At 41.8% G+C, this 16,473-nt stretch overlaps 2 protein-coding genes across 4 annotated transcripts in view; both read left to right on the top strand.

Moving 5' to 3' along the window:
- Window positions 1-7,862, top strand: part of LOC119213049 (zinc finger protein 385C-like) — a 43,645-nt gene extending 35,783 nt beyond the window's left edge. For 2 of the 3 annotated variants that reach the window (XM_037464062.2, XM_037464064.2), the window contains 7 exons: window positions 441-595; window positions 764-874; window positions 3,845-4,028; window positions 5,160-5,504; window positions 5,603-5,805; window positions 5,988-6,086; window positions 6,537-7,862. In XM_037464062.2, coding sequence (XP_037319959.2) covers window positions 441-595; window positions 764-874; window positions 3,845-4,028; window positions 5,160-5,504; window positions 5,603-5,805; window positions 5,988-6,086; window positions 6,537-6,767 — 1,328 coding nt within the window. In that variant the 3' untranslated portion in view covers window positions 6,768-7,862. Of the gene's footprint in view, window positions 1-356; window positions 596-763; window positions 875-3,844; window positions 4,029-5,159; window positions 5,505-5,602; window positions 5,806-5,987; window positions 6,087-6,536 lie in introns of all 3 variants that reach the window. The other variant, XM_062560261.1, reaches the window with a different exon arrangement.
- A 789-nt stretch (window positions 7,863-8,651) lies between these two features.
- LOC119213073 (dnaJ homolog subfamily C member 7-like) lies at window positions 8,652-16,222 on the top strand. The gene is made up of 14 exons (XM_037464101.2): window positions 8,652-8,781; window positions 10,666-10,754; window positions 11,040-11,164; window positions 11,253-11,366; window positions 11,476-11,550; window positions 11,893-12,011; window positions 12,160-12,313; window positions 12,836-13,000; window positions 13,145-13,236; window positions 13,325-13,398; window positions 13,509-13,655; window positions 13,739-13,894; window positions 14,358-14,459; window positions 14,568-16,222. Exons 1-14 carry the CDS (start codon window positions 8,711-8,713, stop codon window positions 14,603-14,605), a joined length of 1,521 nt encoding a protein of 506 aa, XP_037319998.1. The 5' UTR covers window positions 8,652-8,710; the 3' UTR covers window positions 14,606-16,222.
- Window positions 16,223-16,473: the final 251 nt, after the last annotated feature.

Genomic DNA, 16,473 nt, shown 5'->3' with positions numbered 1-16,473 from the left:
TAAGAAAAAGTAATGTGTGCAAGGAGACAACAAATGGGTGAGCAGGAACAAGCAAACTGTAGAAACGGTACAGTAAATCAGTCTATCGGCCGGTGAAACTTCCCCGCAATTATTTTCTCTTAGAGTTGTCTGACCAAAATCTGAGGAAGAACCAAACGACACAATCACACCCTCTAGTGCCGTGTTTAAAGGCCAGAGACATTTGTCAGGACAAACAATGAACTTGTACGTCAGGAAAAGGCCACACAACACCTCTCATCATTTATCCGTCGCTATTACGGAAGTCATTAAAGCGCCACTGAGTTCATCATTCCAACGCGTCTCGATCTCACTCGTCTGTCTTCCTCCTTTTTCAGTAAATAAAGATTCCGATAGAAAACCATAACGGAACGAAGCAGGAAACACAGTTGTGACAACGATGCGATCGTCCCTGCTTGCAGGTACGCTCTCCCAGAGCCAGGTCCACCCGCTGCTGGGCTCCCTGGCTCTGCCCGCTCGGCCCTTCCCGCCACGGACTCACGCCCAGCTGGAGCACTTCCTGCCGCTCAGGATCAACGGCTCCTCGCCGCTCAGCCTCTTCCCCAATTTCAGCACAGTAAGGAAAGACTATTTGTCATTTTCTATTTTCCCTCTAATAATATTTGCAAATATTCCTCTATTTATTGTTGGTAAAGAAAAAAAAAAGGACTACCTGTTTGCACAGCTCTCTAAATTCACCAACCTGATGCAGAACACCACGTTGACTGTGCATTTGTCTTCTCAGATGGACCCGGTGCAGAAGGCCGTGATCAACCACACCTTCGGCGTGGCTCCATTGCCCAAGAAGAAACCCGTCATTTCCTGTAACATCTGTCACCTGCGCTTCAACTCCACCGTGAGTCGTTGAATCTTTTTCATTCAATCCCTCCTTACAGAGGAGGAAGTTTCTTGTCTTGAGCTCCTTTTGAGCGTTCATCTGGTAAATTATTTTTAAAAAGCACAAAGACGGGACCGAAGTTCTCTAACTTTACTCAAAGGGAGCCTCTCTTCATGTTTGTTGTTACGAGTCTTCATCTTAATTGTTTAAAATCTTATTCTTATCCTTCCAATCAGTAAATTTTGAAAGGAAACCATGAAGCTAGTTCTATCGCTTTTTTTCCTCCTTATCACCCCTGCCCATTCATATTCATTTGCCTCCCACTCCTATGGACTATGTTTATACATATTTGCATATATATTGTTAGAAGGAACCCGGTTGAATGACAATGACTCCTCTTTAGTGAAGAAAGCAGGACATTGACCCCAGCACACAAAGCCGCCCCCACTTCCTCATCTGTCTCTTTCTGCTCTGTACTTGTGGACAAGTACAGTGATGCTGTAAGGAGTTTCCCAGCTAACAGGCTCCCTCCTCCTGCTGAGCTGAGAGTGCTGGTTTTACCCAGGAGTTGGATGCCGGGTTACAGGCAGGTACAGGTTACAGGCAGGTACACTCGACAAAGAAGTTTGACTAAAGGAATCACATTTTAAGTATGGGCCCATTTAGATTCAATCGGATGATAAAGCAAGTTATGCTTTAGAGCTTGGCTACCTTGGGATTGACAGGTAGATCATGTTAACATTTTGGTTGCGCTGAAAGAGTCAAAATCATCCTACAGTTGTACTGTTGTACAGTATTTCCACCCTCTTTAGTCGCTTCTGGTTGCAGAAAGAAAACCGGGGCTTCAAAGCGGCGGTCTGCAAACCAGTGGGTCACGTCGCAGTTATTACATCCACTACCAAAATATAAGCAAATAATTGTAGACATAATATACAATGTTTAGTTATGAAAAGCTATTTTTTATTGCAATGAGGACCAACATTTCTTTTGATCAGTATGAAGACATAGATGGATGGCTGTGTAAACGGTGTCTAGTTGCATAAAAAAGGGATTGACCTAAAGACAAATTGTTAAACTCATGAAAGATTCAAGCCTGGAAGATCGGCCATGATGCTCTGAATTCTGCTGCCCCTTTGTCGAAAACAGTTGCTGCTCCCAGGTGTACGGAGAGTTCGGGCATCAGTGGTGTGAGAATAAATGAAGCAGCTTGAATCGAGGTCAGCGGAGGCCAAGCAGTCCTGACGGTCTCCTGGAGGTCTCCTGAGGATCTTTGCCGTCCCGGGACCCTTACTCTACATATGAATGTCCCGGTGGAACATAGGGAGCACACATACTTCACACCGGCTGCCAGATACCGTGGCGGTATGCAGAGGCGGTGCAGGCTCTCTTCCTTCTGACTCGGTTGGATTTCACGCTGAATGATCAGTGTGCACTGACATTCAACGTAGCCAAAGGGGCCGTTCACCCTTTGCCCAGCCCTGCACCCCCCCGCCCCCCCGCCGGCGCCCCACACACTTTGATCCATGGTGGTACCCTTCCTGTTTGTGTAGCAGCATAAGCTCAATACAAAGTGTATTGTGGGAAGACTCGTAGCCAAACGAGTCACTAGAGGATCTCCTCTGCACACTGGAGGCTGTGCTGTGTACAGCGTGCGCCTGGAAACTGGATCACTTGAGAAATATCAAATTATCTTGCCGCCTCGTGTGAAGCTTGATTCTCGAAGCCTTTTTGCACTGTTCAGAACTCAGAGTCTTTGTTGACTCTGTTGTGCACTTTGGTCCTTAATATACAGAAAATGCAGTAGTGTGGTAGAATGTGTGCTCTTACGGGTTGTGTGGTGTTATTGACATTGTATATGGTTCTCAAGCTCTTTTATTCTTATCTTTTACCCCCCAGTAGTTTCTAGAGGGGTTTTGTTTACAGAAGATACTCAGACGTCTCATTCACATTAAAGAAAAAGCCCTGTTTGAATAATAATTTATAACGTAACTCTGCATTGCTGCTTTGGTTTTTGGGTCCTGGTGCTGCACATGTACGTGTAATAGCACAGAGCCATCTTTGATGGTAGTAGTAATACCTGTGCTATTCCTACAATGTTTGCTTTCAACAATTCTTACTTTCAATATAGAAGAGTTAAACTTTTAATTTAGTGTGGGAAAAAATGGGTCTATTTAATCAAAGCACATGTTGTACAATTTAAGGAAATGTGACGAATAAAATAAATAACCCGAGGTTCAGGCACCAGCTTCTTTCAGGGCTTCAGGGACATTATCAGCAGATGGAGTTTCTCATTTGTCATAAAGATGGCTCAGATATCATAGAAAATGTTATTGAATACTAAGCCAAGCATAACACGTTGTGCATATAAATACAAAACACCCTACTGCTTTATTTCTTTATTATTATTTGCTAAATTGTGGTTTGCTCCCTGAAGCTAAGTAGAGTATAGCCATGATTTGAGTAAAGATTTGAGATATCAATGTATGTACAGATTATCCTCAATCATTCTTGATGCATATCTACTTGCTGGCTCATGCTTCGTCTACAGCCATTCAAAGCCATTTTGGGCACTTCCCCAAAAGTGTTCTCTCGCAACAGAGGAAGGCGCGAGGGGCATTTTGTGTTGCAGGAGATACACACGGGCCATTTTGTGTCGCAACGAATCAGTGGAAAGAGGAGCCAGTGAGCTTAAAGGAGGGTCACGAGATGCCACGAGCCCAACCGATGCACATTTGTGCACAACCGTGACGGCGATGATGATCAAAATGGCGATGTGATTCTCCCTCCAAGTCAAACGCTCAATCGCATAATTGTATCGCTAATTCCACGGAAGCATGCGGAGCCAGAGAGATGGAACAGATGGAAAGATTACAGTTTACTGATTTCATGCTGCCCTTTGTTAATGTAATCACGTCGGTGATCTGTGCATTCGTTCTACGTTGACTTTCTTCTCTGTTTGTTCTCTTTTTGTGCGTGTGCCGTGGTCAGATCCAGGCGGAGGCCCACTACAAAGGTCACAAACATGCTCGCAAGATGAAGGCCTTGGAGACGCAGAGGAACCGGCAGAAGAACGGCCACAGTCCGTCAGCAACAGGGAAAGACGGAGGCCGAGAGAGGGGGACGATGGGAAGAGAAATGGTGCCCATAGACTCCCATTTGAAAGACATAACAGGTATACATCTTTCTCTATTTGAAGGAGCCCCATCCTCTGAGTAATAAGTGGCAATTGGAGAGACATGAGCACTGAGTCTTGGGTAGCCGCCACTCAGCTGGCTAATTACGGGCTATTACCTGTCCTGCTATCATTGGCTGTGTCACATGGCTAATTACTCTCATCGAGCAAAGAAGAGCAGTCTCAAAGAGAGGCTATATGTAGTGGTGTTACTTACTTTTAGTTTTAGTTTAGTTTTAGTTCTAACAGTAGCTCAACATATCTAAAATGTTTTTCGTCCTATTATTGGAAACACATTTGTTTTGTCACTTCTGCTAATGGACAAAGCAAAGCGTGTAGAAATGATGGAAAGAGACCCAGTAGTATGAGTCGTGTGTGCCCACCAATGTGTTTTGTGGATCCGATTAAACAGGAGTAAAAAGAGTGGAGAGGTAAAGGCAGAGTAGACCACTCAGGCCTATATGCGACGCCAGTCTCTAAATCTCTAATTACAAAAATATGTGTAAAGAATTTAGATTTTGATGTTGGAATTGAAATGCTGCTAGTAATTAAATCACGGATTTAGTGAATTACTCCTCTTTCTGCCTGAAATAAAAATGTCAGCATCTTCCTTTCTTTACCCTTTCTAGCTTTCCCTTTAATTATCGATATGCCCCCCCCATTTTGTTCCAGCAACTATCAATTTACGTCAAACTCCACAATGATAAGCTAGTGAGATTTCGCAGTTGCCATGGTTTTTGATGGATGGGGACAGACAGCTGCAGCAGAGGCAGCGAACAATTGACAGCAAGATGGAGGAGGAATGATTGACCGTATACAAAAAGGAAAGGAGGGTTGATTGAGTAGAAAAGAAAGTAGGGGAGGATAAGAAAATAGAGTCACACGATCATATGAAAGAAATAGAACGGTTAAGAAAAGGAAAGGTCGGCTGCACAAGAAGACAGGTGAAGGAATGGAGGATCGCATTAGAGATTCTATCCATAGCGTAGAATTCATGTATTGTTGTAGCATTAGAAACCTGCATTAACTGTCGTCAGCGATTTTTCTCATATCTTAGATGGCACGGCCATTTCTAATGGTTAAACATATGAGCTCATAGTGCGTCTTCTCTCTTTATCCATCCGTCCGCAGGCCTAAGTGTTACATCTCAACCGGAAAACCTCCAGGAACCGTTGCTAGCACCCACCGCGCCCTCACAGGCGCCGCCCACAGACTCCTCCTCCCCCCTCTGCTCGCCTCAGCTCGCCCCTCGAGACAACCCACCTTCAGATAGTCCTCCTGCGGGAGGGTGCAGCCTGGCGCCCGGCTCAGCCACGCACTCCGATCCTCAAGAGGGCACCGCGGGAGGTGAGAAGGAGGTGGAGGTGGTGAAGGGGGAGGAGGCCGAAGAGGCCAAGAGCGACAAAAAAACGCATCACTGTCCGACGTGCAAAGTGACCGTCAACTCCAGCTCCCAGTTGGAGTCTCACTGTAGTGGTACGTTCTGAAATACTCGCTGCTATGACTTCGTTAAAGTTCGTACACTTGTGACTCTTGACTCTCTCTGCTCATCTTTGTTTTTTTTTCCGAATCAGGCTCGAAGCACAAGCAGATGCTTGACGGCCACCGCAGCGGCCACTCCCAACGCAGGGTCAAGATGACATCATCGCCCAGGCCCACCAGCCGAATTCGGCAGCGAATGAGCAACAAGACCAGGGCGGTTGTGGGCGTATCCAGCAAGCCGTTCAACTGTGAATTGTGCCAGGTGTCAGTCAACTCAGATTCACAGCTGAAGCAGGTAAGTGGGTTCATCCCGATATTTGTAACATGACTAATTGAACTACCTCACTAAACTGCTGTATAATATGTAGAAATGTTAAATCCCTAACGTGTGTGTTCTGAAGGAACCTAAACTACCCGGTTTGTTGGCTGTCAGAGCTGTCCTGAGTGAATCACTTCATATTCCTGTTCCCCTTTTAGCACATTAGCAGCAGGAGACACAAAGAACGTTTGGCTGGGAAGCCTGTCAAGGCGAAGTTCACACCCTATAGTAAACTACAGTCCAGTGCGATCTTAGCGGTGAGAATTAGTCACACAGACACACACGCACCTACAGAAGAATAAATAAACAACACATACAGATTCTCAATAGATGCAAATGGTGAGCTCTGCCTAGCACATGTCGACCTATTTGCAAGCCCAATGGCTGCTCAGTGGTTTGCTACAAATAGCATAGATATTTAACTAACAACAAAGGGCTTCGGTTTGCTATGTGAAAAGCCCCACAACATCAAACTTTTTCTGTAGCGCCATCCTCAGGTCAAAGTGTCCCATAGTCCAAATGCCAGCACAACTAATGACGTTCCCACGTGACTTGGCTGAACTTGATTTGTAGCGCTACTCAGCAGATACGTACATGGTAAACATGCATGCTTAACAGCCGCCTGTTAGCCTTTCTCAGCTTGACTAGCACGGCTTTGAACTCCTAGCCCTGCTCCGACTGAATGCGCCTCTCGTCCCTGCTGTCAGACTAAACTGGCCTTGCAGAAGCAGCTGTCCAAGGCCCTGCCGGCAGGGTTCCTGACCAACCACCTCAATCCAGCTGCTTTGTGCACCATGGCGTCTGGACCCTTGGCGCTACGGTTCCCGCCGGGTCCAACAGCCTTCATCCACGGCCCCCTGATCAGCCCCACACTCTTCAGGCCTGCTCCGGGGCCTCTGAGGGCCACACATGGACCGATTATCTTCTCTCCTTACTAGCAATGAGCCACGCTGGGCTAGAGGACGTACAGAAGAGTGGACCCAACCAAGCCAAATCTGGAGCAGGGAGGGTTAGTTTGGTTGCTGAATACAAAGTCCGGGGACACACCGTGAGGGACACCAGTGCACTGTTATGCCATGATGGCAGCATCCTGTTAGGCATGTTATGTTGTGCAGGTGCAAGTCGTGAGAACAAGTGAGCACAATCCCCTGGTGTGGATTTCAGCGCAGACTGACCAGGGAAGGTTCATCGCTCAGCTGTTTCCCCTCAACAAACTTTTGAGTCTGGACCCCTCTTGAAGCCATATTGACAAGCATCTTTTAGTTTTATGTGTAGGACAGTAATATACTATTAAAATAGAGTGTGTAAATGTTATGTGTAAATTATTTTAATTTCAGAGCGGTTCTCTGAGAACATGTACAATACTTCATACCCGCTGAAGTCTTCAGTCAGAGTGAAAGTTGAGTATTTCCATACAACCACCCTCCTCTAATGGAAAAAATGTAGGAATATCCATAAGTACTGAGGATTTTGAATCTCAACATGTGTACATCTTTACAGCCCGTTGTCTGACGTGGATGCACTCGGCTTATTTGACAATACTTTCACTCATGCTCTTTGTCTTACGAGGTGACAATCAACTAACACTCTGAAATGATGCCAAGAATACTCGCCATATGGAGACAGACTACATACATAATGAATACAATGAGATTTAATTAAAGTTCTAAGATGTATGTGGTTTAATAAGGTATTTACTATTTACATCTTGATGCTGTTTGTGCAATATGAAGATACAGGCTGATGTTTGCTAATTCTCAAAAGGATTTATTCACAGATATTTAAATGTACCTTTGATTTCTTTATTAAAACTGTTATTTTTGTTATAGAGCTGTATTAAATGAACATTCTGTTGAAATACCCTTCTACTTTATTGTGCCGAATCATCCCAAGGAATATGTGTTTTTAAAGTGCCACCTGGTAAAATTAACGACAAGTGTAACTGTGCATCAATTGCAATAATGTAAATGATTATGTGCTAAAAATGTCAATAATGTATTCTATATGAACTTATAAATAGTAATGTTTTTTTACACAGTTGTGGTGTGTATTTCTTCATATGCAAATACCTTGCCATTAATTTGAAATATGAATATAAGCTTAGTTCGGATAAGAAAGTAGTCCTGAACATTGGCACTGAAAGATCTTTGAACAAGGACCACACTCAGTAATAACTTGTATCCTCAGTGTGATACTCTTCTGATATCACCAGACTCAAGCTAAATGGAGTAGGAATAATTATAACACAAAACAGGAAGTGACTGGTAATATATAACCTTGAGTATAATCCATACTTTGATACTCTTACGCCATCTAGTGGTTATTTTTAAGCAAGACGCCAGATAGGATAACCTGTCCAGTGATTTTACCTACACTGACATACATTTACACCAAATGATATGGATAGGTATTTGAAATGCTTTGCATAAAAATGGTGGTAAAAAGGTTTAAACGCAATTTAAGTATATATATATTATTATTATTGATGCACTAACCCCAAATAAGGTTGAGTTTGCATGATCTGAGCTGGTTCTGTTTAGTTAAAGATAATCCGACTGTTTCAACTAGAGTTTGGGTCAGTCGAGGTTCAAAGCAGTAACTTTAGCACATTACCAACGCCACTTATTTTTAGTCATTTTTCGTAATATTTATATTTGCAATGTTTAAAGGTTCGAATAAATTAAGGTACCCTCAGATCGAATGCATACAAGCCCAGCTTGGGTAAATTGATATGAAATGTATGTTATATTTTAGATCCAACGTGTTTCTTTTTTGTCTGGCCTATTTTCTCATGACCTCAAAAAAAAGGAAGGAAAAAAAAGCTATCGCCGATTGGTTCCCGGAAATGACGTCAGTTCATGTTCGTCCTTTCTAGAAAAAAATGGCAGCTGTTGACATCGACGTGCCGGTGGACACAGAACCTCAAATCTGCAATCCGGAAGACATGGAACGGTAAACACAAAATAGTCCGTCGGGTTTCTTTCGGCTGAGTATAAAATGTGAAAATAGACCGGTATTCGCTGACTGAACTCAACCGCCGTTAACTGACAAGGCTTCGGGACAACGGCGCGATCATCCCGCAGATAAGCTAACCAGGCTAGCTTAGGGGGGGAAACGGCCCATTTAGAGTTAGCTAAATCTTTTATCCTATACATTTTTATAAACTGCAGCCACTCGCGTTCTTGGCGTTTCAATAATTCACGCCATAACGTAAATTGTGGGTTGTTCAAAATGATTTTACCTTGACTACGTGTTCGTCAAGATAACCTATCGTTAGCTAAAATAATCAGCGTGTCTTGACCGTGGTGTCCAGACATGCTCAGCTAATTTACGGCTAGCATCTCAAACAGGCTCTGTATGTTGAGTCCCGTTGGTTAATCAACCTTTTTCTACGTAAACATGTCAAATATAAACGCGAAGAATAACGCGTTAGTGTAGTCTGTTGGTGGACATTTACAATGTATGCTTTCCGCTTTCTAGAAAGTTCCATAAGAGTCTGAATTAGCGAACTAACTTTTTAATTGGTGCTCAGATTAACGCTACTTCTATCGGTTACTTCCCAAAACACCTAACGTTAAAATGTTCTTAGTTATTTTAAACATTAAGGTCCAAGTGTCAAACATGGCATACAAAATATTGATTTTTCAGTTGGTTTGATAATCATAACTTTTCAAGACTATTTCTGAAAATATATGTGAGATAATGTTTTAACAATCCTGAAATATTTACAGCATATAGAGCTGTTTTCTGTTGAAATTTAAAAAAAATTCCAAATATTTCCAAATGATTGTTCGTTCTGTATTTGCAGATGAAAAGAGATGTACACAATTTAAGTTAGATACAATGTTCTTCTGTCAAATGTAGTTGGGCCGATTCAAATTTCGGAATTCTAGTTGCACTTTTTGTTCAAACGAAAAGGCTGTGGCTTATTAAACATTATTTACTGTTACAATCATAAGAGAGGATCAGAAATCGATCATACGTCCTCTATTCATATACTAATCTTGAAATGAGATCAAGATGCCAAAGGCTCTCTCTCTTCATTCTAAGCTAATTAAATAAATGTTTCAATTGATTACGTAGAGATAGTTACACAGTTATGATGATTCATTTCCATGTCTGCTAACATATTCCCCAATATATAAAATTCCTCTGCCTGGAATTCTTTTTTGAATCATGGCAATTTTTGAATTTGTATTGAACATGCTGAGCAGAACATGTCAAGTGAACATCTACTAAAGAATGCTTATATCCGCTGTGTGGCCTAACTACTATATACCAGCACTGAAGAAACTATTTTTTTCTGCACTCCTGCCAAAAGCTGAAATTTTCTTCTGCACACGACCTCAGTGTTTAGTTTTTTTGGGCTGTTGGAAAATGTTAACTGATGTCACCACCCGGTGTGGCCCTGGTAGCATCACTTTCGAACGCTTCAATGCACAGAGAGCATCTCAGCAGCTGCCTTGTGTGAATCAGCGTTCATTTACCTTCCAACACTTTTACAAATGTTACTTTCAACAATTAGAACTGCAGCTATGAAGACAGAGTGTGCCCTGCTCTGCTGTCCCAGTTCCACGTGAAACAGAGTGCTGTCCAGTCCTTTCAGGCCCTACCTCATTTGTAGGAAAGTCTCTTAAGGGATATCAATGAGTACCAGCTGGTCTGGTTGAATGACGATTACTAAAGCAGTCGTATTCTGTACCTCCTGGTGTATGCAGGGATTTAATTTGTTGACTGTGTTGCGTTTAGTTTTTAAACATGTCATTTCACATTTCACTGTCTTGGTAAAGCATCTGTTCCTCCCTTATGTTGGTATGTTTTTTTTTCACACTGCAGTCAGGCTGAAGGCTTCAAAGAGCAAGGAAATGCATTCTACATCCAGAAAGATTACTCTGAGGCTTTCAACTATTACACAAAGGCCATAGGTGAGATCACAGCTAATTACTCTTTAACCTTTGTCTAATCTATGTGCACACTCTCCTTGACCCACACCTTTCATGGCAGATCATGAGATGTATGCAAAAAAGGAGCAAAATAAATAGTGAATTTTCTATTAACAATGAGTCACAGCATGCCCCTTCAATGTACATACAATCTTGATCAGCACCATCTTAAATTCTTCCATCTTTATGGGCTTGCCGTTTTCATTTGCAGTCTGTACCGGCATCTGTTTGCCTGTATAACATTGGTTTCCTTTCTTTTACCTCAAGATGCAAGCCCCAGAACTGCCAGTTATTATGGCAACAGGGCAGCCACCCTCATGATGCTCTTCCGCTTTCGAGAGGCCCTTGAAGATTCCCAGCAGGCCGTGCGGCTGGATGACTGTTTCATGAAGGTCGGTTTGGCATCTTTATTCTCATTATTATCTGCTACTTATTTCTTTTACAGTCCTAAGAAGGAAATGTCCTCCCTGTGTCCCACAGGGCCATCTACGTGAGGGCAAATGCCACTTGTCGCTGGGAAACGCCATGGCAGCTAATCGCTGCTTTCAGAAGGTCTTGGAGCTGGAGCCCAGCAACAAAGAGGCCCAGCAGGAGGTGTGCATCACCTGAACTTCACAATTGATTTAATATCTGTTTGTGAGAGTGCATTCAATTACAAACTGTTAACATTTTAAAGAGTCGATAATTGTTTTTTATATTTTAGAATAAGAGTGCAGCGACTCTACTGGAGTACCAAAGGATGGCAGATGTGGGCTTTGAAAAGCGGGACTTCAGAACGGTACTTTACACCCCGTCTCTTTTTTTATATCTCAAACGACACAGCTCCATCTTAGTTGTCATGTGAATATGATTTCAGAATATCCCTCAGTTTGTAATAAACAGAGTTAACCACAATTTGACAGATTTTTCTAGAAGTTAGCATTTAAATACTTATGTATAACTTGTTGAACAGCCTATTTGGATGGGAATTAAAAAGGTTTTACTATGAATACAAATAATAAAAAAATGATACGGAATACATATTTAGCTTTTACAAAACTCCAAATATCTGCATTTATTTCATGAATGAGTGACGCTCGAGTGTGACAGGCTTAGTGAAGTGGCTCTTTCTGTGATCCAGGTGGTGTTCTGCATGGACCGGGCTTTAGCTCTGGCCTCCGCCTGCCACCGCTTCAAAATCATCAAGGCCGAGTGTCTGGCTCTGCTGGGGCGCTATCCAGAAGCCCAGTCCGTAGCCAGGTAGGAACAGCTGGTGCTAGGTCCGCGGTGGGGGAACATTTTGATTACAGTTCTTGAATTACTTATTACTTACTATTTTCATTTTAAATCAGTACCGAGTCCGCCATAAGAACGAGCAGTTTGATTCTAATGAAACTTTCTCTTGCAGTGATATCTTGCGAATGGATTCCACAAACGCAGATGCACTCTACGTGCGAGGCCTGTGTCTCTACTACGAGGACTGCATCGATAAAGCCGTTCAGTTCTTTGTCCAGGCTCTGCGCATGGCGCCGGACCACGAAAAAGCTCGGCTGGCCTGCAGGGTAAGATGATGTCCACTTCCTTCTCGTTTAATCAAAAGAAGAAATGTACAGACATGAATATATAAATATCAGGATTGGTAATAACCGTTTGTTGTACTAGTATTTCTTATGTGAGACAAATGAGTACAAAAAAAGCAATGCAACCCAAAGAGTGGCTTATTTTGTAATGTTATAAATGTAATGTTAAAATTCATATTTGGTTTTTAAAAATGTGTTTGCGATGGCTCATCTCTTACAGCATGATAGAAATTACAAAAGCAAACACAATATGAGCAATATTGTACCAAAGTTAATGATCAGGCAAACAGTGTTGGATTGCAAGTGTTAAAAAATGCAGAAGACCCGTTTTACCTTTTTGTGAGACGCTATACAAACAATGCATTTTTGGTGCTTTTGAAAAAAGGATAAAACAAACCGTTGGTACAGTTTTTAAATAGCATGACAATGTAGCTAAACACCGCCAGCACACAAAGACAGGCGAGTTCGCCTAAATGTTTCTGTCTTGTTCTCGTTCTAAATCAGAACGCCAAAGCCTTGAAAGCCAAGAAAGACGAGGGCAACCAGGCATTTAAGAGCTGCAGCTATCAAGCCGCCTACCAGCTGTACACGGAGGCCCTGACGATAGACCCCAACAACATCAAGACGAACGCTAAGCTCTACTGCAACCGGGCCACAGCAGGCGCGAAGGTAAAAAAGAGACGCAGCTGCACAGTACGCGTCAGATGTGATGAACCGTGCTGTCAGTTTGTTTCGTAATGATCGCCATGCAGTCTGTGTGCTTTTCCAGCTTTGTGTTCGGTTCAGTGTTATTGACGTCTTCCTCATCCACAGCTGAAGAAACTTAATGAAGCCATTGATGACTGCACCAGTGCAATCAAACTAGATGACACTTACGTCAAGGCCTACTTAAGAAGAGCTCAGTGGTATGCTCCACAGTCCATATGGGTTCAATTCTCCTGATCTGTGTGTTCAGCATTGAGCTGTTTCAGAGTGACTTTGTCTGTCCCGTAGTTACATGAACACAGAGCAGTATGAGGAAGCAGTACGGGACTATGAAAAGGTTTACCAGACAGAAAAAACATCAGGCAAGCTTTCTTTTTTTCTGTTTTTTTCTTCGTTTTGCACTTTTCTCTTTGTTTTACACTGATGTTCCAGCTGGTCGGTTGTTCCCACACTGATATTTTATTCCTTACAGAACACAAGCATCTGCTAAAGAACGCACAGCTGGAGCTGAAGAAGAGCAAAAGGAAAGATTACTACAAGGTGCTGGGAATCGGCAAGAATGCCACCGAGGACGAGATCAAGAAAGCCTACCGCAAACGGGCCCTCATGCATCACCCAGGTAGACCCGTTGGTCCGAGTACAGACACACAGACTTTCAGACAGACACGGTTTCCTTATCAGAGTTGTTTTATGTTCTTACAGACCGGCACAGTGCAGCGACTGCAGATGTGCAGAAAGAGGAGGAAAAGAAATTCAAGGAGGTCGGCGAGGCCTTCACTGTGCTCTCCGACCCAAAGAAGAAGATGCGCTACGACAGTGGACACGACCTGGAGGAGGAAAGCTCCTTTGATGGCGGAGGTAAATGCTTTAAGTTTAGTCGGTTCTTCGGACAGATTCAACGTGCGGGACATTAGTGGAGTGAAAACATTTTTACACTTCTTATTTTCACCCAAAATGAGCAAAGCACAATAAACTCAACTACTAATTAACAATTGTAAAAATGGTGCAAAGAAGTGAATAAAATAAGCCACTATACTGTGTATTGAATATCATAGCTTTTTTGATGTTTTGATCTATATCTTTCCAGTTATTTTGGTTATTGAAACATTTTTTTGCTCCATTAATTTTGAATGAATAAACTCAACCTGTGAGAACAGGTACCGTTTGTACTTTTGGGTATCAAACACGACACTGAAGTTGATGAGCCGAAAGTCAATAATGCGTGTGCAGTATGTCAGGCTGCTTTGTCTGCCCTCTTGTTCCTCCAGAAGCACTTCTTGACCAGCTAATCCAAACATATTTGCATTTTCTTTCTCTCTAGATTTTGATGCAAACAACATCTTCAGGGCTTTCTTTGGCGGTCATGGTGGTGGAGGAGGAGGACAAGGAGGCGGAGGAGGATTTAGTTTTGATTCCAGTCCAGGTATTTAGACATCCAGTTCAGACATTGTTTTGTTAATTGAGGAACAGGAAATTGATCAGTAAAAGTTTGATCTTAACTTACATCTTTCTTTCCCTTTTCCCCTCCAAGACAATGGACCTGGAAATTTCTTTTTTCAATTCGGCTAAAGTGAAGAAGCATGCGGGGAAATGCACACTGCAGTGGAAAAAAATAAAGTTGGACCCACAGTCACCTCCTGATGCTCACACTCCTGAGTGTCTCACAAAACATCCCCACTATTTTGTTTTCAAGAGGTTTTTGATTATTGTATTCACTCGTAAATTTTCTCAAAAACAGTGGGAAGAATAATAGAGACTTAAGTTAGAAATCATCATTGTAAATAAAGAAGTGCTTACGAAGTCCTTTTTAAGAGATTTGGATCAGCTGATAAGAGCATGTCTTTGTTGCCAAAATCTAAATGATATTAAATATAGAAATCTTGTAAAACTGTCAACCTTCATGAAGGTGACCTGTAGTAAGAAATGCATTGAAAGTGAAAGCATCTTGGTTGGTTAGTTTTAGAAGACATTACATGGGATCCGTTTTTATGTTTCTCCTGGGACAGCCTGTCTCTGTAGAGCAAGAGTCAATGTACTGTGGAAGTTACATGTCAAAACTGACCTCAGGACAGCCTGTTTAGGACAACGCTGGTCTCATGCGAGTGTGTTACGATTTTATTGGCCCATTTGCCAAGTGTAGAATCGATGTGCAGGGTTTTCGTTTTTTCTCCATGCTGCATTGTATATTTGACTCGAATGTAAAGTGTTTTGTGTCCATAAATTGTTTTCTCCTTCAGTCTTCCCTCGGTCTTTATATTTATTGTACTGTGTATTCTAACTTGTATACAGCAGAATGCCAGTGCTCATTGTCTTCCTCCTCTTTAAAGACTAACTAAATTTTTGTTTTGTTTTCCAAGTCATTCTTTTTGTTCTCAGACTGTAATATATTTGTTCTGAAACAGCCTGAAATCAGCACAAATGGAACCTACAGATTTTCCTCTTGTAAAAAGTACCCACCAAACATTTTTCCTGCTTTCCCAGTCGAATACAAGAGGTGCCTTATCAGAACAATACAACCTTCTTTCAGTAAAACCTAAATAAAAATTCAAGACAATATCCCTGTTGCAAAAGGCAACAGCTACGCTTGTTTTTGTTTTTTGATGCACTCCCACAGGACTAATTTCATATTTGCCCATTGACAGAAATTTAAATTTGCAAGTGAAATCTTTTTTTTGTCAATTACAAAAGACCTCAGTCCATGTCATTGTCAAGTATATGTCATCTATCCATACCTGTCATGCACGTTTGGTTAGTACAGCCCTTCCCTTACTTGTTCCACCTGTTTTTAAGGGGCACTGGTAGTTGGAAGCTTCTATTGTAAATTTGTTCTCACTGATCATTTTAAAAACTTGTCACAGTATTAATGATACGCTTTTCTTATTGCAAAAATAAAGGCTTGTCTTTTACTGTAAAGCTGGACTATTTTATTATAATTTAGTTAATTATTGCTTTTACTTGTGTTTATGGTACAATATTCAATACACTTCTTAGTACTCAATCCATGGAGAAAAGCACACAGTCTTCAGAGACTTTAAATAACCCCAGTGGATTTTATTACAGTTAGAATTTCACAACCATACATTATTATAGACCATTTCACAGTTGGCAGCCTATAAATTCTAAATGTGTTGCTGTTTTCAATGTATGTTAATGCCATCATCTGGTGGGCAATAAAAATCAACCTGAGGTGTGGCCTAGCAGGGCAATTTTGTTTAAAAAAAATTGAAATGGCATTAAAGCATGTATGTGTGTAAACATGTTATTGTAGAAACCCAAAATACAAGTATGGACCTGAAATGTGCATAATGCGTCGTCAGTGGCAATGGCAATTATAGATTCCTAATTCATAAAATATTTCATTAAATCATTACAATATAGAGAAGAAATATACCAAAGCAATGTGAAAACAAAGTTCTATTAAAAGGCAAATGGCAGAA

The sequence above is a fragment of the Pungitius pungitius genome, chromosome 21 (genome assembly GCF_949316345.1).
Source record: "Pungitius pungitius chromosome 21, fPunPun2.1, whole genome shotgun sequence".
NCBI classification, from domain to species: domain Eukaryota; kingdom Metazoa; phylum Chordata; class Actinopteri; order Perciformes; family Gasterosteidae; genus Pungitius; species Pungitius pungitius.
This window is presented reverse-complemented; position numbering and strand designations above follow the sequence as displayed.

What these genes read in the sequence shown, in the direction of transcription:
- LOC119213073 (XM_037464101.2), top strand. Translation starts at nt 8,711, where the DNA reads ATGGCAGCTGTTGACATCGACGTGCCGGTGGACACAGAACCTCAAATC. An exon ending in AAAAGCGGGACTTCAGAACG is followed by an intron (nt 11,551 to 11,892) that starts GTACTTTACACC and finishes TCTGTGATCCAG; the next exon opens with GTGGTGTTCTGCATGGACCG. An exon ending in GAAGCCCAGTCCGTAGCCAG is followed by an intron (nt 12,012 to 12,159) that starts GTAGGAACAGCT and finishes TTTCTCTTGCAG; the next exon opens with TGATATCTTGCGAATGGATT.